Source organism: Corvus moneduloides, chromosome 9 (assembly GCF_009650955.1).
Source record: "Corvus moneduloides isolate bCorMon1 chromosome 9, bCorMon1.pri, whole genome shotgun sequence".
In the NCBI taxonomy this organism is placed as follows: domain Eukaryota; kingdom Metazoa; phylum Chordata; class Aves; order Passeriformes; family Corvidae; genus Corvus; species Corvus moneduloides.
In genome coordinates, this window is record NC_045484.1 from 32,452,195 (window position 1) to 32,476,212 (window position 24,018).

Genomic DNA, 24,018 nt, shown 5'->3' on the forward strand with positions numbered 1-24,018 from the left:
ATGGGCAGGACAGTGCTGTGCCTGGAGCTGGATTCCAGCTGCACAGACCCAGCTCCCCAGCCACTCTCCAGGGGCCCTGTTGGTGGCAATCTGGTGACAACTTGTCCCAGGTTGCTCCAAGCCCCATCCAACCTGACCTTGAGCACTTGCAGGGATGGGGCAGCCACAGCTCCTCTGGGCAACCTGTGCCAAGGCCTCACTACAATTATCACAGTTACCAAAGATCAGAGCTTCAAAAAACTGAACCTCAGATGTGAAAGTTGAACAGAAAAATGGAAGCATCCATAATTAGCAGTTATATTTTTAAACTGTTCTTAGCACAACTGTATCTTACTTCAGCCTCTGGAAAACAGAGTCAGAGACAGTATGACACAGTTTATAATACTCCAAATCCTTTCTCATTTGTACAGTTTACAAACTCAGGTACATGTTGCATAATATGTTCAGCTTGACCTTTAGGGTCTCTGGGCAGGATGTGTTTTAGTAACACAAGAGACTAATCTCTTGTTTTCTTTGGCTGTAGATTTAAATGCCACTGTACCTCTATTACATCCCCTTCAGCTGGATAATTCAGTTATATGTGTATTGCTACACTGATCTGCCACACACAAAAGCATAGTCAAGGAAAGAAAGGACAAATTTTTTTAAAGTAAAGAGATCATGGATTTACTGGAATTTTATGTGGAGTTTCACAATAACCTCAAAGGTATCTGCCAACAATAAGTTAAGCTTTAAACAAACAATGTAGCTTACCCTTTTATGCCTGTTGGTTAATGTTATAAATAAAGTATGTAATTCGTGCTATTATGTACAAAACTGGAATGTAATCAGACCATGTAGAGACAGAGTTCAAAATCCTTCCACCAGCCTGGCTGAGAGAAAAATTTCACAACACTAAAAGAAGTTCTCTCACAATAAGTGAGGATTCCACCTAGGTGGGGTTAGATCTTATCACCGAGACATTTGCACCCGTGACAACTTGATCACCACACTCTGATATCTACATCTCAGCTGATAAGGATTGGGACACTCCGGGAACTAAAAATAACTGTTCCAGGAACCAGAAATGGCCCTTCCATCACCAGAAATGGCCCTTCCATCACCAGAAATGGCCCACTCATAACCCAGGATGGACAATTCATTGGACCCAGGAAAGGCTTTGTGCAGCCCAACTCCGGGACAAGAAAACTTCATGAATATGCTAAAATTACAAGAAGAATAGAATTAATTCAGACTCTGCCCAAAAACTGTGTAAGAAGGAACCAGCCGAAGCAGCAGTCGTGAACTTGGGAGCTCTGGTGCGATAGAGATCAGATCTGTGCGTGTTCACCCAGCTCCGACCCCAGGCTCGGGCTGCTTTTCTCCATCGTGGCTTTCTGTGTGACCGATCTTTTGGCCGCAGAATAAAATCTATTTCTTTATTAAATTCAATTTGGCTGAACTTTTTTATTTCAGTTAAACACTGGTATGATAGTAACTGTTCTACATTACTTTTTTAATACAGAGTTTGCATTTGAAACCACCAGATTCCACCAATTGTGCTAAACACTCATTAATGGTATCACCTGGCAACTGCGTGTTGTGGCAGAGGAGAAACTCAATCCAACTCCTTTTCATTCACTTCTTTCCATCTAAGATTTCCTGCACCATGTAACTAGTTAAAATGCAGCTCCCACCTGAACATAGTGCTGTGGCAATTTCTGTTTCACCAAAGACTCAGAACATGTATTTTCTCATTTAAATTATGAACAGTCTGGCCCTCAAAAATGTTGAATTAAATTCAGAGTTCAAAAAGGTATTAGAGGAAATAAGGAAATGTGTTGGGCCTGAACCAAAACCCATTAAATCATTGGAAAGAATGCAAGCGGGCCCACTGGGGTTTGGCTGTGCTGTCCTGCCCAGAGCAGCCACACTCCAGCCCTGGAACCCCCTGCGGCCATAAATGCTGGCATGGACCAGTGCCTCAGGGATGGCTAGGAACACTCCAGCAAAGCAGCCACTGGTCCCGTTTAGTCTGCACAGGGTATCAACAAAAGGATAAGAGAAGTACTTGTCTGAGCTGTTTTGTTCAAGATTCCAGCATTTAAGAACCACACACAAACATCACCTTTAAAACCTCTGCAACAGGCAGAAGTGCAGAACTGACAAAATCCATGTCAGGAAAAAACACAGCAAAGGGAAAGCACCAGCCTCAGATAGCTCTCTACAGCCCATGTGTCAAAGTAATCACATCCCTTTTCTGGGTATTCCTGGGACTTCTTTTTCTCTGCCCATTTATCCTGTTCATTCTTCTCTCTAAAAATGCTCGGGTTTTGTTAGAATAGCAGACAATTTTCCTGGCACAGAACCTAAACTGACTGATCTGTAGTTTACTGGAGTACATCTGAAGCTCTTCTCAAGATAAGTGTCATGTTTGTTTCTCTGGCATCGCAGCCAGTGACAGCATGTCACTCTTAGGTCAGTAATTTTATATTTGGGGTTTTTTAGAATTCTATGATCCTATCATCATTGACACTATTATTTATTAGTATATTTGTTCTCAGATGGCAGCTTACCCAAAGCACTACACTCAGAGCCAGAGCTGTGTACCATGGTAAATTTTAAGACCACTCTCACTCGTTTGGACGAACATCAAGACAAAGCCACAGCAGGCATCCTATGTGTTTTCACAGTTAATATTTCACAGTGAAATTAAATCAGTGATCACCAAATAAATGATGTGAGAGAGCACCAAGCTGCAGTTATTAATTGGCAGGGTCCCAGGGGATCACGGTGCCTGTGCTCTACCTGGCACCTGTCTGCCATTTTCCCCCGGAGGAAGCCTTAAGCCACACAACCAGACATGGAACTGCGAGCCAAAGGACTGTTTGGCAACAGATTTCTTGTGTGGCCCAGGAGCAAGTCGCTTCCTTACTCAGAGCACTGCCCACTAAACCAGGATGTGCCACATTTTGTCATGGAGACCTGCAGAGATTCTCTGTTTCTCACTGTTTGTCTGTGACATCTGCTCGGGGAAGTCCGGATTCTCTGAACTCAAAACCTGCAGGTCTGAAGGCAGATAACTAGGGAATCACCTGCAGCCAGCAGCCCCATGCCCCGCGGCTCCATCATCCCTGCGCACAGGAAGGCCTTACCTGGACGGGAGACCTCGGGGTCCCGGGCGCTCGCCCGCAGCCGGGCAGATTCCCCCGGGATCCCTCGAGGCAGGTCGGGGCACCCGCAGCCCCTCTCCCCCAGCCCCAGCGCTGCAGGGAGGCGCCGCTGGTGGCCCCGACCGTGTCACTGTTCCCGCAGGGCTGAAAGGCCGACAGCGAGCGGACCCCCGGCCCCGGCCCCGCGCCACTCACCGGGGCTGCGGGACGCTCATGGTGGCCGCGGCCTCGGCGGGCCCAGCGCTGCCCGCGGCACCGGCGCTGCCGCCGCGTCCCGGGCGTCGCCAGGAGACGGCGGGAGGGAGGGAAGGGAGAAAGGGAGAGACGGGAGAGAGGGAGGGAGAGACGCACAGGAGGGAGGGAGAGACGGGAGGGAGGGAGGGAGAGACGGGAGGGAGCCGGTGCTCCGCCCGCCGCCCCCGCTACCCCGCGGCGTCACAGAATCATAGAATCCCAGAACTGCTGGGGTTGGAAGGCACCTCTGGAGAGTCCAAGTCCAAGCCCCTGCCACGGCAGGGTCACCTGGAACAGGTGACACAGGAACGCAGACCGGTGGGTTTGGAGTGTCTCCAGAGAAGGAGACGCCACACCCGCCCCAGGCAGCTCTTCCAGAGCTCTGCCACCCTCCATGGAAAGAAGTTCTTCCTCATGTTGCGGTAGAACTTCTTCTGCTTTACTTCATGGACATGCTCCTCATCCTGTCGCTGCGCACCACTGAACAGAGCCTGTCACCATTCTCTGAAACCCCTTGGAAATACTTGTATGGATTGGTGAGATCCCCTCTCAGTTGTCTCTTCCACACTAACCTCGCCCACCTTCGGCAGTCTCTCGTCGTTAGAGTTGTTTCAGACACCTCATCTTTATGACCCTCTGCTGGACCCGCTCAAGTAGCTTCTTGTCCTTCTTGTACTGAGGAGCCCAGAACTAGCCACAACACCCCTGATGGGTAGGGCTGGCGTGGGGGCTGCAGGACGCTGGTGCTGCAGCAGCTCCGGACTGTGAGGGGAGGGGAAGGAAAAAGGGAAAGGAAAAATGGAAAAAGAAAAAAAAAAAAAGGGGGGGGGGGAGAAAAACAAAGGGGGGGTAAGAAAAGTTAAAAATAGAAGTATGGAGAAGGCATTTTCAAACAACACAGACCCAGGATATTAAAAACATAGCATGAGGTGACACAATGCATTTCCAATATCAATCCTGATTTCCATCTCTCAGTCCAGACACCAGGAAGCACCAAAGTGTGCATGGCAATGGACACCTGATTTACTGAAATAAAGGAGATACAACCACCCTTCCATGCTCGTTTTTCCCTTCCTCCTGCAGTTCTTGTGAGTCCCAGTTAAGTACAAACTCACAGGTAATGTTTCCAGGGTCCACAGAGCGACTGATTTGAGCAGAGATCCCTGCAGCAAGGAGGAGCAGGGACAACCTTCCCTCCTGATGCATCTGCTCCAAGTTAGACTTCATCATCCTCAAGTTTTCTGTGGCATGATCATCCACATGCAATATTGATCTGCCTTCTGTAAAGGTAGCAATTATTAAGAACATCAATATTCTCTTGATATTTTATCTTCCCAACCCTGTAATTAAAGTCTCAAACTAACTTATTGTATCATCCTGCAGCACAGGAAGAAGTCAGGAACAGACACAGGACAATTATAATAGAGAGGAGATGACACTTCTAATGACTAGAAAATGTAGGCAGCACAAATTATTTGGGGCACAATGAGATTAACCAAGAGCAGCTGCTTTTTAGAACAATTCCACTCTTTTCTGTTTCAGAAACACATAGAACAGCAGTTTCCAGACCCTTGCATTGTACACAACTCCTCGCTTTGAACCCCAAACCTCTCCTGCAGATGCCAAAGTCGGCACAAATACAAGAGCCTGTTCGACCCTTCCAACCACCCATGGCAGCACCAAGCAGGCTGCCACTGGGAACCACTGCCTCCAAAATCCCATCCAGTCAAATCTGGAGAAGATTCTCAACAAACTGATGGAATTATTCTGCCAAATTCAATTCTCTGTGACCCCCCACTATCTTCCTGCATCCTTTTCTGCACTGCCAAGGGGCAGCACGTCCCAGAAAGAGAGCCAAACCACGGACTGTCCAGGTTGACACATTCTCTAGATGGGCAGCTTGCACAGATCAGACACACCTCAGTCCTACCTCAGTAGTTCCATTCACACTACTTCCAAAATTAAAATAAATTCTTGCATTTATACAATACATTGAAAATAGACAGAAGAATAAACGTTATATGATATTCCCAACAAGTCAGTCCCACTCCTGCTGTGCCGTTCTGCCAGGTCACCTGGCAGAGAGCAGCGGCAATGTGATAACACAGAACTGTTCTGACACCTTCTGGTGACAAACCCCATTACAATCACGGCCCTTAGGACAACAACGATGAGGACAGATCACACACTTGCTCTGAATTTCACCTCTAAACATCATCCACGATGCAGTGGCAGCACTAAGCAAGAAAGGAGCCACTGCAAACAATCAGCCTCTCGTTCATTCAGTAGACCCATACTAAATTAAAACTGAATTCAAAATAATTCAATATTTAAACACCAACAGAGTATAGAGAACAGGTATATACTTTTATAGGCACTTCATCTCCACAATCACATTCATTATTAACCATTACTTTTAACCTCTGTTTAGCACATTGATTTTAAGAGATATTTTACTTTCTCTAGCAGCGTTGTCAAGAGGAATAGCAGGTTCCCAACACAGCACCACTGCTCAGGCTGCATTCTGCTTGAGTGAACAGGAACAGTCAGCACCTTTCACCTGGATAATCAGCTGAGACACTACCTACACTCATCACTTACACCAGGTGAATCGCTTAAATCTTCACATAAAAAACACAGCTCCCTACTCCTGTGGGACACGCAACAAACAAGGAAACCAGCTTCATTCCCCTGGGGCAGCCTGGAGGGAGGAAGGACCCCACTGCACCTTGGCAGACAGGGTCCCTGCCTTCCCACAGCTGAGCTGGCCTCATCCTTCTCTCCCCAAGCAGCTTTCTAAAAGCCCTCACTGAAACACTAAACTGAAATTACTAACTCTAGAAACATTCTGTTGTCTTTCCTGGCAACGCCATCTGTTGTGCAAGGGCTTTAAGGTTTATGAGAACAAGACACAACTAAATGACCCAGTGTAATGGCAAAATGACCCCACACTGACACCTGCACACAAGCCCTAGTGCTGAGGCTGTGCCCTGCCCACTTCAGGGGATGGAGCTCAGGAATTTCACAGGAGTTCTTCATGCCACAAAAGCCATGCAGCCTCTGCTCTCCATGTAGCCAGGGATCCAGGAGACTTTAATAAAGGTCACAGGAAGAACTGAAATCTTCACAGCCAGCCATTTACCATCCAGGAATCAGCTGCTTCGGTCATGATCACCAGTTCCAAAGAGGCAAATCCCAGCATGCAGCTCCAGAGTGACAGTCCCTATGGATGAGCCAGGACACAGTCACCTCACACTTAGAGGCAGGCACAGACAAGCAGAACTGCCTCTGCTTCAAAGAGTTGATGTTTGAGAGACTCTGCCCATCTTTTGAGCTGGAAAGTGAACTATTTTGTCAGTAAAAGCTTTTATTTCAAGTAAATTATGTGACAAAATTTGAGTACAAATTTTGTGGGTAAAAGAATTTACATTTCTAATTAACGCACATAGTGAGTTAATTAATTTTGTGTATCTGTAAAAAGCAGCTTCATTCTGTGTTACCTAGAGTGGCCTCACTCTACCTTCACACAGACCATGATACCAAACCTTACCATCCCCTGCAGCACGAAGCACACTAGCAGAGAAAATTTATTATTTCCATATAAATCAAAAAAGCTACCAAAATTACTTTACAGTAAATGCAACCCTGCTCATTACAAAAAGAAAACATTCATCAATTCATCCAAGTGAGCATTTTCTGCTACTGTAAAACCTGATCAAAGGTATGTTTATAACATACATTCAGTGAACCATGTAGCAAAGGTGCAGTTAGAACACCTACAAAATAGATGAAAAAAGGTGCTCCTTTACAGAAGGAGCACCATCTTCCCTCGGGCACCACTGCTATAAATAATGTCTTCATGAGCCTTGGCTACTTTCTCCAGGGGATATTCCAAGCCCACAACGGGTTTCAGCCAGCCAGCTTCTATGCCATCAAGGACTGCTGTGGCACATTCATGCCTCTCCTCCTGCATGTAACAAACACAGTGTTTATGACAAGGTCTTTGCATTTTAGAATAGTAATGACAATTTATGCAAGAGTTAAACCAAATTCCACAACCTGAAAATATTTTATGATGTTCTGAGATTGAATCAAGACATAAAGGAATAAACTAACAAGTTTGTTACAGTGAAATTATTCTTTCGTTCCTACAAATAATTTTAACTGTAAAGAGAGGGGTGCTGGAACAAGCCAATAAAGCATACTTTAAAATAGAAATGTTTCTTACCTCAGTTGCAAGAAACAGGCTCACTCCAATTATGCTGGACTCCTTGCTCATTGTGTCTCTTGGGTTTATCTCGATGCGTCCTCTGCAGCCCACAACCTGCCCAAAGGAGTCCAAAGCGTTGAGTCAGAGCTGTTCAGTGTGATGCTGAATGCACAAAATCAGTGACATAAGCACCCACCATCACCTCCCTGCTCAGGGACACAAACACTCACTGTCACCCTCTGGGCAAGGACACAAACACTCACCATCACCCTCCCTGTGCAGGACAGCAGCTGCAAGTCAGCATCCAGGTTGACATTAGAGAGCATTTCTATGATTATATCGACTCCCCCCGGCCCTGTGCATGCCTGTACAGGACACAAGATGTTATTTTAGTGCTTGGGTACCACCATTTATTTTATACACTACAGAAAGTATCCATTCTACAGCTTATTGTTTAAATTTTCAATACAGCCTTTGTACTGCAGCTGACAGCTAATGAGCTGAATTGTAGCATGTTTTGTTGTGCTAACTTATGATGTGATCCCACACTGGAATTTGCTGAATGTAAGAAGTTCTAAATGCCACTGCCTGTGAGGAAAGCTGGCTTTTCCAGACTGAGAAAGTTTTTCCTTATGTAGAAATGAAAAAGGCAGGACACTATTGCTCCTACACAAATCTGCTTTAAAGTCTTCCGCAAACAACTATTCACATTTTGTTAAGAACAACACAACCTGCATTCCTGAGTCCTGCCACATGCCTACCTTAATTCTCTCAGTGTAATTAGGGTCTCTGTGATTAAAGGCTTGGTGAGCACCGTTTCTCAGGACCACATTCATGCCCTCCTCAGTTCCTGCTGTACCCAGAACCTTCAAACCAAAAGCTCTGGCAATCTGACATGCTGCTAGTCCCACCTGAGAGGAGAAAAAAACAAAAGAGAAAATTATTTTACCTTTGTCTTTCTTAGAATTTGAAATTTTAAATATTCTACCAGTGACTTCCCCATTTAAAAAGCTAGTCTGGTAATGGTTTTTTTAGCCAGTAATTTGGATCTTAAAGACAGCCAAATAGTCTTTAAAAAAGAAAATGTATTTACAGAGGCATGGTAAATTTTTGAGGTGTTTTTAATAGCTATCAGCATTTGATATACATTGATGTAGAGTGCTGTGTATCTGTCAAAGCTGGGCCATATATTTTTGATGCAAATCCAAGGAAATTCTTCTCTTCATGGAATCACCTGCTATTAATGCCAGCATTATACATTGCAAAGACAACCTGCAGGCACAAATTTTATTAATACTACTTCTTTAGAAAGTAAATTCTCAGTGCCTCCTACCAGCTTTGCACTCCAGTAAGAACAGAAGCACTACATTTAGCTTATGAAAATTTTAAAAAAAGAGTTATGATGCTAAATGCCATTCTAGTATCTCAGAATAAGATATGAATTCATTTTTTTGTTGTCTAACAAATAATTACGGAAACTTGGCCTGTTCATAGCAGCTGCTTGGTGCATCACAAGAAACTGAGCAAGAAAGTGCAGTGTGGGAGATAAATTAAACCAGAATGTTATGTGATAAAGATCTAAAATAAGTTTGTCATGAAAACCCAAAGGAAACTAGAAGTGCGATTTCATATAGTATTCAGTCACAGATTTATATATTCCAGTGCAGGTAGCTGCTGGCTCATGGGTAAGAACAACCCAAAAATGCACAGTCACCCTGCACCAGTGACGTATTCTCAGAGGACTGAGAATAACTCGTACATATTGAAAAAGTACAGCCTTCTGCTATCAATTATAAAACTTCCAGACCAACTACCACCTGCAGCAAACACCTGTTCAGTGTGTGACCCTCTGACTGGGCAGCTCACACCAGCACTCACGCAGTCTCACAGCTATTGGGAATAACAGGGTTTGTTCTAAGCAAATGTATCCTAGAGGATCTGAAATAAAAACCCAATCTGCTAATCTACTGATACAAATATGACCATAACTCATATCCCAGGAAGAAGCAGATGCAAAGACAGAGAGCATTGCTCTCTATTACTTGCCTCCTTGGAATACTTACCCCGCCACTAGCACCATGAACCAGCACACTTTCCCCTGCTTTGGCACAGCCTCTAAGTGAAGAGCACAAGAAATATTGGCACTGTGATTGCAGTACATACTGACTATGGGGCTGCAGACACTGACATCAAATCTCATTGTTCACACAGCATAGTTTCCAATTTATGTTCCAATTATATTCCAATTTATGGCTAAACAGATATCATTAGCCTTTCTGGGAGAATAAGGAGACAAAATAAATCCTGCGATTGATGACTTGAAACAACATGCAGCCAGCGACAGCCTGGTACTGAGCCTCAGTTCAGGACTTTCACCTGTCACAGGAAAGGAGTGGTTCTACTCCACAGCACCTGTGCGCTTACCAAGGAAATTAGAACTATTACTGTTTTTCTTCCCTGGCTAAAATACCAGTGAGTACTGAAAGGAAGCCGTGCATTTTATTCCATGAAGCCTTTCCAGGTATGTTCTCTCAAGAAAAAAGACTTAACAGGAAAACACAGTCTCATGCTTCTAGGTCACAATTATCTGAAAATTACTTCAGTGTAACATTTTTAAACATGTCCCACTCATCAATCTCCCCATTTTACAGGACAGTGAAAAGATGGACTTCGGTATTTTAAATATAGAAGATTAATGTACACAAACATGGATTTGGTGCCTTACTTCTGGAACAGCGCCCGGTAGGCAGTGAAGTAGGGCACTCCAATCGCTGCTCCCTGCCTGAAGTCCAGTTTGTCTGGCAAAGGAAAGACTCTGTTGGCTGCAGCAACTGCATACTCTGCATATCCTCCAGAAACTGTTTCAAGGGTGAAAACTCTGTCACCTTTCTAGAATGGAGGGAGAGAACACAGAGAAATCAATAATTTCCCTTGCTTTTTCCTTAATAAACACTAAGAACCAATTTACAGAGTTTAGGCTATTGTTAACAGTTCTCCTATCAAAAATAACTAGTTATGTTTGTCACAGAATTTTTTATAAATGCTGATACATACCATCAATGCAACACAAACTGTATAATTTCTTATATTTAAATCTAAGTATCATAATTATAACCCCACCCTGCAGTGCAACACACAAACCTACTGCCTCATTAGCATGAACCCTAATGAACTTGAAGTCAGGAATTCCATCCACAGATTCCAAGTGCAAAACCTCAAAAGCTTTTACAAACACAAAGGAAACATTTCTAAATTATTTAAATGTGAAAATATATATACTCTTAATATACCCTAAAACATCTCTCTCTCATTCAAGCCAAGAACATCACAATTGTCAGAGGAAGCAAAAAGTCACACATAGCAGATACAGCAAACTGCTGGTAAGAAAATATGAATACAGATGATTCTTCTTTCTTGATAACCCAATCTCTCAGGTCTCTCAAAATTGTTACATAAATTCAAAATAAGAAAATTCCAAGCCAATTTTAACTACAATTTTTATGTTTGTTTGGGACCAAACATCTAGTAATTTAAATGGGAGAACCGATTTAAAAACTAAATAGATGTAATAGATATGTTTTAGCAAATTGACATTTGCCTTCTCCTGTCTCAAGACTTTCCCACTGAGAACTTCAAGTAAAATTACTAGATGGGAGTAACAGAATATTTGAACAGTTTTAGCAACAAATAACAGAATTTATGGAGCTTTAGAAGTAAGCAATTTCCATTTCCCAAATACTTTACAGAAAAAAATTCAGTTCTGCCTGAAATTACTACCCCCAGCAAGAAGCATCCAATCTCAACTACTTCTGCAATGCCAGAAAAATAGCTCTAAATACCAACTTTTGTACACCAGATATCACTGCTTTAAGCAGACAGACTGCAGTGCCTCTTCTGAGATCTTTGAACTTCAGGAGGCCACAGCATTCCTCAAGTCCCACCAGCAGATTGGTTTGCCAATGGGATCCCACTGTGTGCTTTTACCAGTCCATGAAGGGGATTCCCCCCTTGAATAGGTTACATTATTCTAAGGAACAAAACCAGGTACAGTAGCACAGCAATCAGCCAAAGAGGACACATTAAACAACAGTGATTACAGCCCAGTGTGCAAATACCTTGAATGCAGTCACATGTTCCCCAACACTTTCGACCACCCCAGCCACATCCGAGCCAGGAGTGTAGGGCAAAGCCGGTTTCCTGGCGTAAGTCCCAGAGCGAATGTATGTCTCGACAGGATTTACCCCACAGGCAAGGACTTTAATTAAGATCTAAAAGAAAAGACACTTCTTAAGCAATAACTAAAAAGATTTAGCCCTTGAATTCACAGCACAGCATTGTAGCACTTTTACTGAACTCTCAAACAGCCTCTGTGACAACCCAGTGTCAAACTGAAGCTAATTTCAGGAAAATCTTGGTGTGGAATACATGGCCCACCAAAGAGTAAAGAGCCCACATTTGTTAAGCATGATATCTCAAGTAGTGTGAACACACTGATCAAAACTCACCTACTCTAGGTGTAGTGTTCTGGGGTGTATTCCTCATACTGTCCTGCAGGCACCTGTTAACATTCATTATCGCTATATCCCTTCACAGAGCTCACATATACCTGGTTTTCTTTTGGAACAGGAACTAACACATCTGACTGGAGTTTAAGCACTTCAGGGCCACCAAATTCAAACACTCGGACCGCTCTCATCACACTCCTGGTGGCTGCCATGGCGACCAGAGGATCTGGGAAAAAAACCAATGTGATCCCTGGTAGCTGTTCAGGTCACGGGGAGCCTGAGCCACCAAGACATGCCCTGCGGACACCGCGCGGAACACGGCACACACCGCGGGGCCGAAGTGCGGGTCGATCTTGTCATAAGGAGCCGAACCAGAGGGAGGGGAGTGAGCCGGGGCAACGGAAGGCCCCGAGCTGCCCTGGGCCTCCCCGCTCGGAGCACCTTCCGGGATCCCGGGCACGAGGAGGACGGGAAACACAGCCAGGGCCCCGTGGCCAGCGGGGCTACTGCCGGGTAAGGAGCGCCACGACGCGGCCCCGCCACGACGCGGCACGGCGGACGCGCCCCGTGACCCGCTCCAGCGCCAGGCCCCGCCCACGAACCCACCCCGCGTCCCGGAGGCGCTCCTTGCGATCAGGCCCCGCCCCAGTGGCCGTCGCCGCCTGAGGACTGGCCGTGTCTGCCGTGGCTGTGGAGCCCGGCACAAGCGGCGCAGAGCCGCCGCCGCCGCCGCCTTCCCGTCCCGTCCCGTCCCCCCGGGGGAGCGCCGAGGAGCCCCGTGCCCCCCGCCTACCTGCGGAGCGCCGCTGCCCCCGCGGCGGAGGGCGGAGGTGGACCTGGGCGGGGCCGATCTTCGCCCCGCCCCGCCGTGCCCCGCCCCGCCCCGCCGTGCTCCGCCCCGCCGTGCCCCTCCCCGCCGTGCCCCGCCCCGCCCCGCCGTGCTCCGCCCCGCCGTGCTCCGCCCCGCCGTGCCCCTCCCCGCCGTGCCCCGCCCCGCCCCGCCGTGCCCCGCCGTGCCCCGTCCCGCCGTGCTCCGCCCCGCCCCGCTCCGCTCCGCCCCGCCGTGCCCCGTCCCGCCGTGCTCCGCCCCGCCCCGCCCCGCTCCGCTCCGCCCCGCCGTGCCCCGTCCCGCCGTGCCCCGCCCCGCCCCGCTGCTCGGCCGCGCGCGGACGTTTGGCCCTCGTGGACCCCCGTACCCCCGCGATGGCGGCGTTCGCGCGGCGCAAGGCGCAGCGGCTCGCGCGGCCCGATCCCAGCCGGAAGCGCGCGCTAGACGCGCGCGCCGCGGGGCTCGTGCGGCTCCTGAACGCTCGCGAGCGGTTCTGCACCACGAGCTCGTGCGACGGGAGGGTCGTCCTGGCGGTGGGTCCGGGATATCGGGATGGGGACCGGGATGGGCGTCCTGGCGGTGGGTCCGGGATATCGGGATGGGGACCGGGATGGGCGTCCTGGCGGTGGGTCCGGGATATCGGGATGGCGACCCCGGGATGGGCGTCCTGGCGGTGGGTCCGGGATATCGGGATGGCGACCCCGGGATGGGCGTCCTGGCGGTGGGTCCGGGACTCCGGGATGGGGATCCCGGGATGGGCGTCCTGGCGGTGGGTCCGGGACTCCGGGATGGGGATCCCGGGATGGGCGTCCTGGCGGTGGGTCCGGGACTCCGGGATGGGGATCCCGGGATGGGCGTCCTGGCGGTGGGTCCGGGACTCCGGGATGGGGATCCCGGGATGGGCGTCCTGGCGGTGGGTCCGGGATCCCGGGATGGGGACCCCGGGATGGGCGTCCTGGGGAATGGTTGCCGGGGTGCCGGGATGGGGGTCCCGCCACTCCCGCGGATTTTGCTGGCACGGGGCTGCGGTTCTGGAGCTCCCGCTGTTCCCGGTGCTTCCTTGGCCATAGCCCAGTTCTTCAGTGAGTTGCCGAGACTCCAGCCCGCTGCTGCCGGAGCTCAGCCCCGGAGCTCAGCCGGACTGAGCGCACGGGCGGGCACAGATCAGTCGCGGCGTGAGTGGGTTCTTGGTTCAAGGTGACGCTCTTTATTTTCAAAACCAGCTTTGTAGCAGCACCATATCAAACCTCACCGAGCTGCGGAGCCATTTTAATGGTTTCTGTCCATCCCTAGGACACGGACGGCACGGGGATCCAGAAGAAGAACTGCACGTGGCTCCTGGTAACGCATGACCCGTGTGTCAAAGGCGATGTGGTAAGGGCACAGTGTAATACAGCTTTTATATTTATTTATTGAAATGTTCCTGGTGTCATGCAAAACACATCGTGTGAAAGGATTTTTATTCCTGCTACTGAGATGAATTGATAACTCTACTCTCAAAATTAACTTTTCTTTAGATGTGTTGCCTAATAAATTCTTCAGACCCGTTTTGAAGAGAATGCTTTTATGCTCAATATCAGATTCTCTGCATAGTTATAATTGCAGCTGATATAATTGCACCAGAAACTTAAATAATTTCTTACTGTCTGGAGTCATTTTTAAAACTCTTGATTTAAAAAAAGCCTTGAGCCTGGCTTGCTGTGCTAGCACACAGACACCTGAAAGTGGTGTAGCAGGGAATCTCTTATACTGCACTGTTAATTTAGTAACATTAAATCCCCTGAAATTAAAAGCATCTGTAGTGCGATGTTTTTCATTTTTAGTGTGCTTTCAAAATAATCTACTCTTTGCATATATTGCTTTGTCCCACAGAAGAAGCAGTTGCAAGGTCAACATTTTCTCACTGAATTCATAGTTCACTTTACCATACATACACATTCTCACACATGCACAAAAGTCTCCTCCGGAATATTTGTTTTCATTAGTATTTGTTCTAGCAAAGCAAAGCTTGCTGAAATTTTCATCAGAAAATTTCAGACCAAGAAGGATGCAGTAAGGTGTTGTTAACTCATGCAAGAGGAAATATACTGATTTTTCCTGTTCCCTGTAACAGGTAGATGGGATTTTTTTTTTTTTATGCATGAATTGCAAGTGCAAAAAAATCTTTGTTAAATTTTTAAACTGCTGTAACTTATGATAAAGCTTTGCTAGTATTTGCAGTATTCAGGAAATGAGAAGGGAAGTCAGGATCCTGTGTGCTCTGTGTTGTGCTTTTCAGCTTCCTGTGTAACTTCAACCATACAAACACAGGATGTTTTCTTTGTAATTGATTTTTATCCCTTTATGCTCCCACTGCTAGGAGAAAAGCCTCATGTATTGCACTTGATCACCAGTCCAGTGTATCTTAGGAGTGAGGTGTTATCCCCACTTAATAGAAAATTGCTTTCAGTATTTGATTGAGTTAGCAGGAAATTAATTATTTAGCTTCAGTAAGACAAAAAACTGTTACTGAAAATATTTTTTTCATTAATAAGCTTTTTGAGGACTCAGGTGAGACAGGTTCCCAGCAGGGTTAACACACATGGATGATTTTGGTCAGAGTGATGTTCATAACTGGTTGTGTCCTTGATGAAAGGCTGCCTCAGGGTATGTGCTGGATTCCTGAGCCTTCCCAGAAACACACAAACCCCTTGGAATACCCTTTCTGATCCCCCAGGGTGGGTCACAGCTCATGTGTGCTCTGGCACAGCACCTGCCCAGCTCAGCTCCACAGCATGTGCCAGCCGAGGGGTAGAGCAGGACAGTGTGGCTCAGAGGTGGGGAAGTGTCTGGAAGGGGTCACAGAAACACATCTGAGAAGGAAACACGTGCCCGTGGCCAGCCCCAGTGGCTGCTGCCTGTGTGTGTCCCTGCTGCCAGGGGGGCCAGGGAGCACGTGGTGTCCTCATGCTCAGAGCTGGGGGACGCTGTGAGCCCCGGGCATGCTGGACAGGGCAGCACTGGGTCAGCACAGCCCGTTCTCTGACCCAGGGGAACCCTAAATAAGTCAGCTCAGGTGTTCCGGTACAGCACTGCATTGTGCCACATCAGCACTCCTGTTCCTCACCAGTTGAGCTTTCCTGGGAATGTCTTACATCTGTCTCACACAGTGCAGACCTAGCCAGACAGAAAGCCTGCTTCTAGCTGGGAACAGGAACACTGACAGGGGAGATGCTGCATAAATGCAACTAAATACTTCTCAGTAAAGGAGAGACCTTTACCGCTGTGTAAAAGAAAGACCAGAATGTTACTTTGGCAGTTTTATGTTATCATGTATTAAAAAAGCCTTTGAATTTTACTATTTCCTGAAGATTTTATTGTCTATTTTTATCCTACGAGAAGGATGAGAAGGGCTAGACAAAAGAACAGAGTATGGAAAAACAGCTGAAATTTATGAAGTTATCACAGCAAAATTTTTAGTGCTGTGAATTAAGCAGATGAAGGCAAACAAGAAGGGGGCAAATAGTGCTTATGACAAAACAGTCATACAATGAGATAAGTAGTGTAACTGCCTCAAAGTGACCTTTCTGAATGGAAGAAAGTATTCCCAGCCCTTAAGGTTTCTCTTTTTGAAGATAGCACCGAAAAGCAGATGAACTGTCCTCATAAGCTGTGCAAGATGTCAGACAGCTGTCTGCACACTCACAGATCCAGGAAAAACTGCCACTACCATCTCAGTGTTCTGGCAGAACTGATGGGTCTGAAAGGGATTGCTTCAAATTTTATAATTATAGTTACTTCTGTTTTTCTTGTCTTGTGGGTTTACACCTCTGATTTCAACCTCTGAATTTATTTTTATAACTCTCATATAGTAGGCTATGCATTGGTATTTAAACAAGGATTAAAGTATGGTCAAGTATGTTAGGGTGTGGATTTAATCTGCTGAACCACAGGAAGTTTTCTGAAGCTGAGGGATGTCCTTCAGCAACTAAATGCCTTTGATTCTAAAAAACAGTTTAAGGAAAAAAAACAAACCTCAAATTTCACCTGATTGAAGCAGAACAGTCATCATCCCTCGCTGGACTTACAGTGTCTCTTGGTTTGGATGTATGAAGGAAAAACTGGGAAGGATGAAACACAGTTTTTAATGTCTGTCTTGCCATAAATTTTTATCAAACCCAGTTTAGCAAACAGAATCGTGGAAATCCACATCATGAGCAAAGAAAACTCAAGAGCAATTGATCAAACCTGGCTGCTTGGGACTTGTTTGCTCCATTTCTTATGCGTGTTTCACACACAGACTAGCTCCTTTTGGGGTTTTTGGGGGTTTTTTTGGCAATAACAGTGTGCACTTACAGTGGTAATATAAATATTTTGGTGTATTTTCCAGATGACAGCACTAGAGAAAGCCACTGGTGATGTTGTGTTCAAGTTTGAACCATTTGTTCTTCATGTGCTGTGTCAGGAACTGCAGGATGCACAGATGCTGGTAAAATGTCAAGTACAAAATGTGGCGTTGTTCTGTTACATTCCTGCCTGTAAAAGTATTGGCTCCTGGGTAAGCAGTTGCACTTAGAAACAGTCCCAGGTGTGCTGTGTTTAATAATTAGGGTAGTAAAGTAAGTTGATGAAAAAACACAGCATTAAAGGTGGTGAGGGAATGACTTGCCTGCAATTCAGCATTCGAGCTGAAGCAGACTGCCCTGTGAAACACTACCTGAGGGGCCTGGGCTGCTCTCACTGGCTGAAAGGGATGGATTTTAGATGTTACCAGCCATGAATTGAATGATGCCTTTGCCTTCTGCTTTTCCAGTATGACTGCAGAGAGCAATGAGTGCAGTGCTGGGCTTGTTTCATCATTAGTGCAGAAGAGCTGAGGAGCTCACTGCGGAGTGCAGCTGCACTCACAGCTATAAACATGTGGCACGACTGTCTGTGAAGTTCCAGCTCATTGGGATAAAATAGTTCAGTGCCTAGAGAGATGTTACATCCCTTCTGCACTGATGGGTTCAGACAATCAGGATCCACCGTGGGTCTTCGAAAACCACCCACAATTTGTGGGTTTGATCTTAAAAAATGTTTTACTGTAATAAACCTGTGTAGATGGTTTTGAGTAAGTTTTTTGCAAAACCAAGATTGTATGTTGCATCACAACCCATCCATAAATATTTTTTGCTGTGGAACTGTACAAGACCTGTTTAAGCTTTTATTTTTTCTGCAGCATTCAGTGGCTGTTGACTCTGGGTTCAGGAACTCTGGTATTACAGTTGGCAGAGGAGGAAAAATTACAATGGTAAGGACTCTGCTACTTTAAAGGGTCTCATTGTTAACCTTGATTTTTGTATGAGCCGGGACCTGACTGGTGCTTAACAGCTGTCACAGGGCGTGCTATAGCAAAGAAATAACTGGCTGCTTTAGGTGACAGCAACCTAACTAATTGTATGGATAAGCAGGTTTTTTGCTATAATGAACTCCGTACATTATTTAAATAACCTTCATAAACTAAGAAGCTTTAGTCCGGGTAAATCATGTGTGTGTTTTCAGGCTGTGCGGAGCACTCATTGCTTAGAAGTTCCATTGAGCCACAAAGGGAGATTGATGGTCTCTGAAGAATATATTGAATTTCTGGTACGTGTAGCCAATCAGAAAATGGAAGAAAACATAAGGAGGATTGACAGGTTTGTAAGAATACACCAGTCCTGCTTGTGACATCTAATTTTTCTTCAGTATCAGTTAGTAACCACTTTTCTCCCCTTGCCTGTTTTGATTACATTCTAAAAGCAGTTTCTCAGTTTGCAGATCCTGAGCAAATCTATAAAAATAGTAACTACAGAATTGTTTCTGTCTAGATTCCACAAAGGCTTGGAGTTGGCTCTGGAAGCTGCTGTCCCTGCAGACACCTTGTCTCCTGAGGGGCCAGAGAAGAGCCACTCTGTGTACGTGCACAGAAGAAAGAGACGGACTGCTCAGGAACAGGCCAATCTCAGTGGAGAGCTAAAACCCCAGGATGATACTGAAAGCAGTCTTGATCTGTTTGCTGAAATCATGATATAGACTAAGACATTTGAAAGCAAATGGCAAACTGAAAAATTATTTTAATGCTCTTTTTAAGAGATTTGTGTACTCCTGTGCTCCAAGTAGCAATACTCTCATGGACATTGACCAGAAAAAAGGTAATTAACAGAATAGCAAGCAGGTGTAGCTACAGGACACCGAGAACAGAGCCGTAGAATGATCTGGGGTTTTTCTAACTGTACTCTTGAATTAACAAAGTGGTACTCCATCAGTTACCCCAGAAATAACTGGTTTGCTGCAGCCGTTTGCTGTGTTCTCTGTGGCAGCATTTCACTTCCAACTTCCTAGGTTTTGCAGAGCAGAGAAATCTAAAATTTGCGTTTTTATCCCTGAGGATTGTTATTCCCTGGAGGACCTCTGTAGACCAGCATGCACCAACACAGCTAGACCTTCCCAACAGCACAGGGCTGGCTGTTAGTCACCTGCAGAGCATACCTAGAGAAGAGGTTAGGACAGAACAGCAGGAGTTGGGTACTTCTCTGTGCCAGTCTCAGCTGGGCACATCCAGATCTCTCCTGGCTGCTGCACCAGCAGCTGCTGTTTCCCTTCTCTTTGCTGTGTTTTGGGCTCCAGCCTCACTGTTGTTTGTGTGCTCCAATTCCCAAGCAACTGGTCACTCAGTGCCATTCTTCCTTGCCCCTGTAGACATCTCTGTGTTCCAATGCCCATTTTCCTCACACACCCCTCACGCTCTGCAGCCAGCACCCAGCTCTGCTCCAGCTGCCAGCACAAAGTCATCTCAAGGGCTGAGCTGGGCTGTGAACCACCTGACTAATAACTTAAATACAAACAGTGCAGCACTGTGTGCATTCCTCGTTATGCAAAGGCAACTCCATGCTTATGCATTTTTCAGAAAAATGCTGGTTTTAAACCTTAGCAACAATGAATTCCAAACTGCAGGTTTCTCCTTCAGGGAGGGGAAGAGGTGCTGGGGACAAATATTGAAGACTGAAGACCATCCAGTTGTGAGACAGCCAATACATGAGGTGGAAATTCCACAGAAACCTTCCAAAGTAGCACCGTGTGCACTGGTCTCAGACCTTGTGTGCACTGGGCAGACCAGCTAAAGTAGGACTCAGCGCAGGGGCATCATTTCTAACAGTGCAGAGCTATTGGCCAGGAGCTATGTGAACAAAACTGGAGTCCCACAGCCCATGGGGCAGCAGGCAGGTGGTGGGAGCAGCCACGGGTCCCATAGCAGGGCAAGGCACAGCAACTCCTCAGGTGTGGGGACATGGCTTCTGCCACAAGCATTACTGGAGCCTTGTCAGGATGGGGGCTTGTGTCAGACCTTTGCAGTCACCGTTTTTCACAGACCTTCCTCCACCTGGGCTGAACTGAAATCCCAGGGCTTCTTCCGTCAACAAAAAGCGACATCTGCCTCCATGCAGAGGGTCCTGCCCAGCCTGCTGTCTCAGCAAAGCCCTGGGGAGCCCCTGTTGCTATCCCCACTGCTGGGAGTCCCACTATTCCTGCAGATCCCTCCTCACCACCTGGAGGGCAGGTCTTGCACACAGAGGAGGTAGTTGTTGCTTGTGGATTTCAGGAAGTTCGTTCAGAATAGTCTGAACCCTCATCTGCATGTGACATTTCTTAAAACATCTGTTGCTGGTCTGTTGGACATGGCTCAAGGGACTGACGACACCAGCACCGACCACAAGTGGTGCCCAGACACTGTAACAGCCCAGATCCTCACAGTGTGTAAAAGCACGACAGTGTTTACATTCTGAGAAATACAGTTTGTCAGAAACTGATGTGTGATATGATCCCACATTCCTCTGAACAGTAATACAAAATTCAGGAAGACTTTTTGGCATCTTAACACAAAAATGTTACCCTAACCGTTGGCATCTTGTTACTTTATTCCCATCATCTCCAATGGTTGAAGACTGTTGGGGGCCTCATACTAAAAAAAAAACTAAACAAGACCCTACAACAAGAAAAATAAACAGAGAAAGATCAGGGAAACATGTTACTTCAGTGCTTAAAATGTAGAACAGTTTTTACAAGGTTTTTCTGAGGTTTTTCTGTACCCCATCCAAGGCTGCAGAGGGTGATGCTGAGGTGGTTTCACCACCTTACTGTTCTGGGAAGAGGCAGAGCCCCAGTGATGCCTTCCTCCATGCACCACTGCACTTACACCGGGGGATCACCACACCTTGCCCCAGGCTCACCCAAGTTCCACTAGCTCGTTTTGAAGTTAATTTTGCCAAGCTGTGTTTCATTTCCAGCTGCTGTATGCAATTCTGTTGGGCAGTAAATGTGCAGAGCACAGGCAGCCATTGGGCAGAGCATCCACAGGCTGCTGGAGGCAGCACCCCTGAAAGGGGATTCTTGGGGTTGTGGGTGAAGGGAAATTCACCAATAAGCAACAAGACTCCAAAAACTGTCAAATCTTTACCATTTGTAACTGTGCTTAAGCAGTTAATGAACCTAAAAGGTATTTTTATATTTTCTCTCTCTGTGTTAATTTTTTTAAAATTACAATTTCACTCCCTGTGCACTCAGTTGTTTCAGGGGAGGCAGATGGGTTCATTCACTCCAGGAACTGATTGTCATTTCTCACCCCATAGCATTTTGCATCCACACCAGGAAACTGCTCAAATCAATGCTGCAGCATTCCCAGCTGGTTGTGCCACAGGTTCCAAGCCAGTTGTGCTCCCCAGCACATCCATGCACTTGGGCACAAAGTCACTTGACAGATTCACTGGGATAATTCTGTACATGCAAATCACAGATGTCAGGAGCACAAGTATTTGCTTGAAATAGCTTCTTCCTCTGAAATTCAGGTACTTAAACTGGTTTACAAGAGCAGGGCAGTGACAGCTGCAGAGTGCAGTGAAAATCAGTGTTTTCACATGGGGTTAAACCTCTCCAGACCGGGGCAGTTTTGCAGCTCTTAGCCTCCACTCCTGCCAGGGCTTCACTTGATTTTAACCAAGTCTCAATTTAACTTGAATTTAATCAGTCTCAAGTTTTTTGAATTTATCATATTAAATGTGTCGTGCACTGGAGGCTTTTGCAGCTCTTCAATAATTCCGGTTATTGAAAATACACAATTACTTGGCAATATCTTGTCAATTCGATTTTACATAGTGGGACATTATGGGAAATGTTTTTTCACTTCTGATCTACCCGTAGTTGAAACTACCCCAGTGGAACATGCTGGGATGTTTTGTGAGAGAACCTGTGAAAAGTAATTTGAGTCTTTAAAAAATTGCATAAATGCTTACGTTTCCTGAGCTGCTCACTTCACTTCTTCACACCAAGAGAAAATAAAGCCTGTAAGAATTGTTGTCAAATGTGCCGTGCTGGCAGTGGTGTGACAGCAGGCAGCTGCCTGGGATCAAGGTCAAAGAATTCTTAGCTTTTTTTTTTTTTTTTTGGATCAGAGAGTGACACCCAAATTCCATACAGGGATCACATGAAAGATTTTATGCTGCTTTCTGGATGCAGTTTATTTACGGTACCTGAGCAGATGCGCTATTTTGGTCAATTTTATACTGGAGAGAAAAAGTTTGTTTTCTTTTTCTGCCGGATCCCGACAAAAGAGAAATATTTCTCTCAAAATGAGGCTTTATAGTGATCATAATTGCGATTTTTGCAGAGTAATTCTGACAGCTCAGACCCGGGTTGCTGGGTGCTTGGCCCAGCTGGCAGAGGACACCCGCTCTTCCCCAGCCCTCACCACCCGGCTGTGCCCGAGCCCGCACCGCCCGGCTTTATCCCATTCCTCACCGCCCGGCTGTGCCCGAGCCCGCACCGCCCGGCTTTATCCCATTCCGCACCGCCCGCCTTTATCCCGTTCCGCACCGCCCGGCTCTGCCCGAGCCCGCACCCGTCGGTGGGCGCGATGCTGCGCGGGCAAAGACCCGCTGTGCTCGGGATATGCTCGGCGCATCCCCTCGGTGCGCAGGTGACACCTTCCCTCTGTCTCGGGGGCTCGGGCAGAGGTGGAAAGTATCGCCACGACCCGCGCTAACGGCGGGTGAGGATTCCTACAGGCATCGCAGTTCGCTCCGTGTGTAACAGAACTGGATTTTTCCTTTCTCTAAATAAGCACCTAATAAGTTCTGTTTTATCGTATTTTAGCACCGCACAGGGAGCGTAGCTCTCCGCGCCTGCCCTGGTCCGCCGGTCTCTCCTTGGCTTCATGCCCCGGTAGGTGCCTGGCGGCAGCGGGACCGAGGGGGATCGGGACCCGGAGCGGGCACCGAGCGGCGGAACCGAACGCGCGGCTGAGCCCCGCGGCTGCCGGTCCCGCTCCCCGCGCCCGTGAGCTCGGGGCCCGTGAGCTCGCCCGCTGTCCGTGCGGGGAGAAATCAGCAGGAGCCATTTAAGCTCCCGAAATACCGAACAGCTGGCAGGGAAAAACCTGCTTTTCTTGGGAAGATCAGCAATTCTCTGCTAATGGAGATATAAATGGTCCCATTGCTTCCCAGCTGCCAGTCCCCGACAGATTCTGTATCCGTGTTACACGGGCAGCACTGCTCTCTTATCATATGCTCATTTAAATTTTTGCATAACGTTGCTAGCAAAAATCAAGGAATATTTACAAGTGAAATGCACCCAGAGTTTATGCATATAATCCACTTTTTTCTTTTATTTTGCATCCCTTAATGCCTTATTTCAGAGTTTTCTTTGATTGCACTGAGCCTGAGCCTTGTTTTGTTTTCTCTCACTGGAAACACTCACCTTGAAAATACTGCAGAGAGTGATGGGAAAGTTAAATCTAGCAGGATTTTACTTAGAGCTCTGTGCAGGGTCTGCCTGTTCTTCCTGTAACATATTCACCTCATAGTGACATACAGGACCCAGGGACACACTAGTTTTGGAAACACACAGGAATGCTGTGGGTAGTTCTACATGGAATCAGAATTTGACCAAAAATGTGCAATATTAAAAATAACCATTTTCCCTTCATTCCTATTACCTAGATATGAAAGTTCAAATTCAAGAATGTGTTTTCACATCCACAGCACTCTGGGGTAATATTAAATGAACTCTGTTTAATAAAACACATTCCAAGTTGCT

The 24,018-nt window shown here is 46.7% G+C and overlaps 3 protein-coding genes across 19 annotated transcripts in view; 1 reads left to right on the forward strand and 2 right to left on the reverse strand.

Annotated features, from left to right (window-relative positions):
• ERICH3 (glutamate rich 3) overlaps positions 1 to 3,454 on the reverse strand; it is a 29,090-nt gene extending 25,636 nt beyond the window's left edge. For all 14 annotated transcript variants that reach the window (XR_004241730.1, XR_004241728.1, XR_004241729.1 and 11 more), the window contains exon 1: positions 3,348 to 3,454. Coding sequence is in view for 3 of the 14 variants with exons in the window: in XM_032117604.1 (XP_031973495.1) it covers positions 3,348 to 3,367 (20 nt within the window). In the remaining 11 variants the exon portion in view is untranslated. The remainder of the gene's footprint in view (positions 1 to 3,347) is intronic.
• Positions 3,455 to 4,808: 1,354 nt separating this feature from the next.
• Positions 4,809 to 12,974, reverse strand: CRYZ (crystallin zeta). Of its 4 annotated transcripts, none has more exons than XM_032118276.1 (9): positions 12,895 to 12,974; positions 12,203 to 12,327; positions 11,712 to 11,864; positions 10,322 to 10,485; positions 9,660 to 9,711; positions 8,358 to 8,507; positions 7,860 to 7,961; positions 7,615 to 7,710; positions 4,809 to 7,353 (listed from the first exon to the last, which is right to left on the reverse strand). In XM_032118276.1, the coding sequence occupies exons 2-9, from the start codon at positions 12,311 to 12,313 to the stop codon at positions 7,192 to 7,194; spliced, it is 990 nt and encodes a 329-aa protein (XP_031974167.1). In that variant the 5' UTR covers positions 12,314 to 12,327; positions 12,895 to 12,974; the 3' UTR covers positions 4,809 to 7,191. The 4 variants fall into 4 exon arrangements, with proteins under 4 accessions (XP_031974167.1, XP_031974170.1, XP_031974168.1 ...); XM_032118279.1 differs by lacking the exon at positions 12,895 to 12,974 and adding an exon at positions 12,708 to 12,810; XM_032118277.1 differs by lacking the exon at positions 12,895 to 12,974 and adding an exon at positions 12,430 to 12,649.
• Positions 12,975 to 13,267: 293 nt separating this feature from the next.
• On the forward strand, positions 13,268 to 23,013 carry TYW3 (tRNA-yW synthesizing protein 3 homolog). Its single transcript, XM_032118333.1, has 6 exons — positions 13,268 to 13,463; positions 14,224 to 14,304; positions 17,300 to 17,398; positions 18,131 to 18,202; positions 18,454 to 18,587; positions 18,759 to 23,013. Exons 1-6 carry the CDS (start codon positions 13,305 to 13,307, stop codon positions 18,961 to 18,963), a joined length of 750 nt encoding a protein of 249 aa, XP_031974224.1. The 5' UTR covers positions 13,268 to 13,304; the 3' UTR covers positions 18,964 to 23,013.
• The last annotated feature ends 1,005 nt before the right edge of the window (positions 23,014 to 24,018 follow it).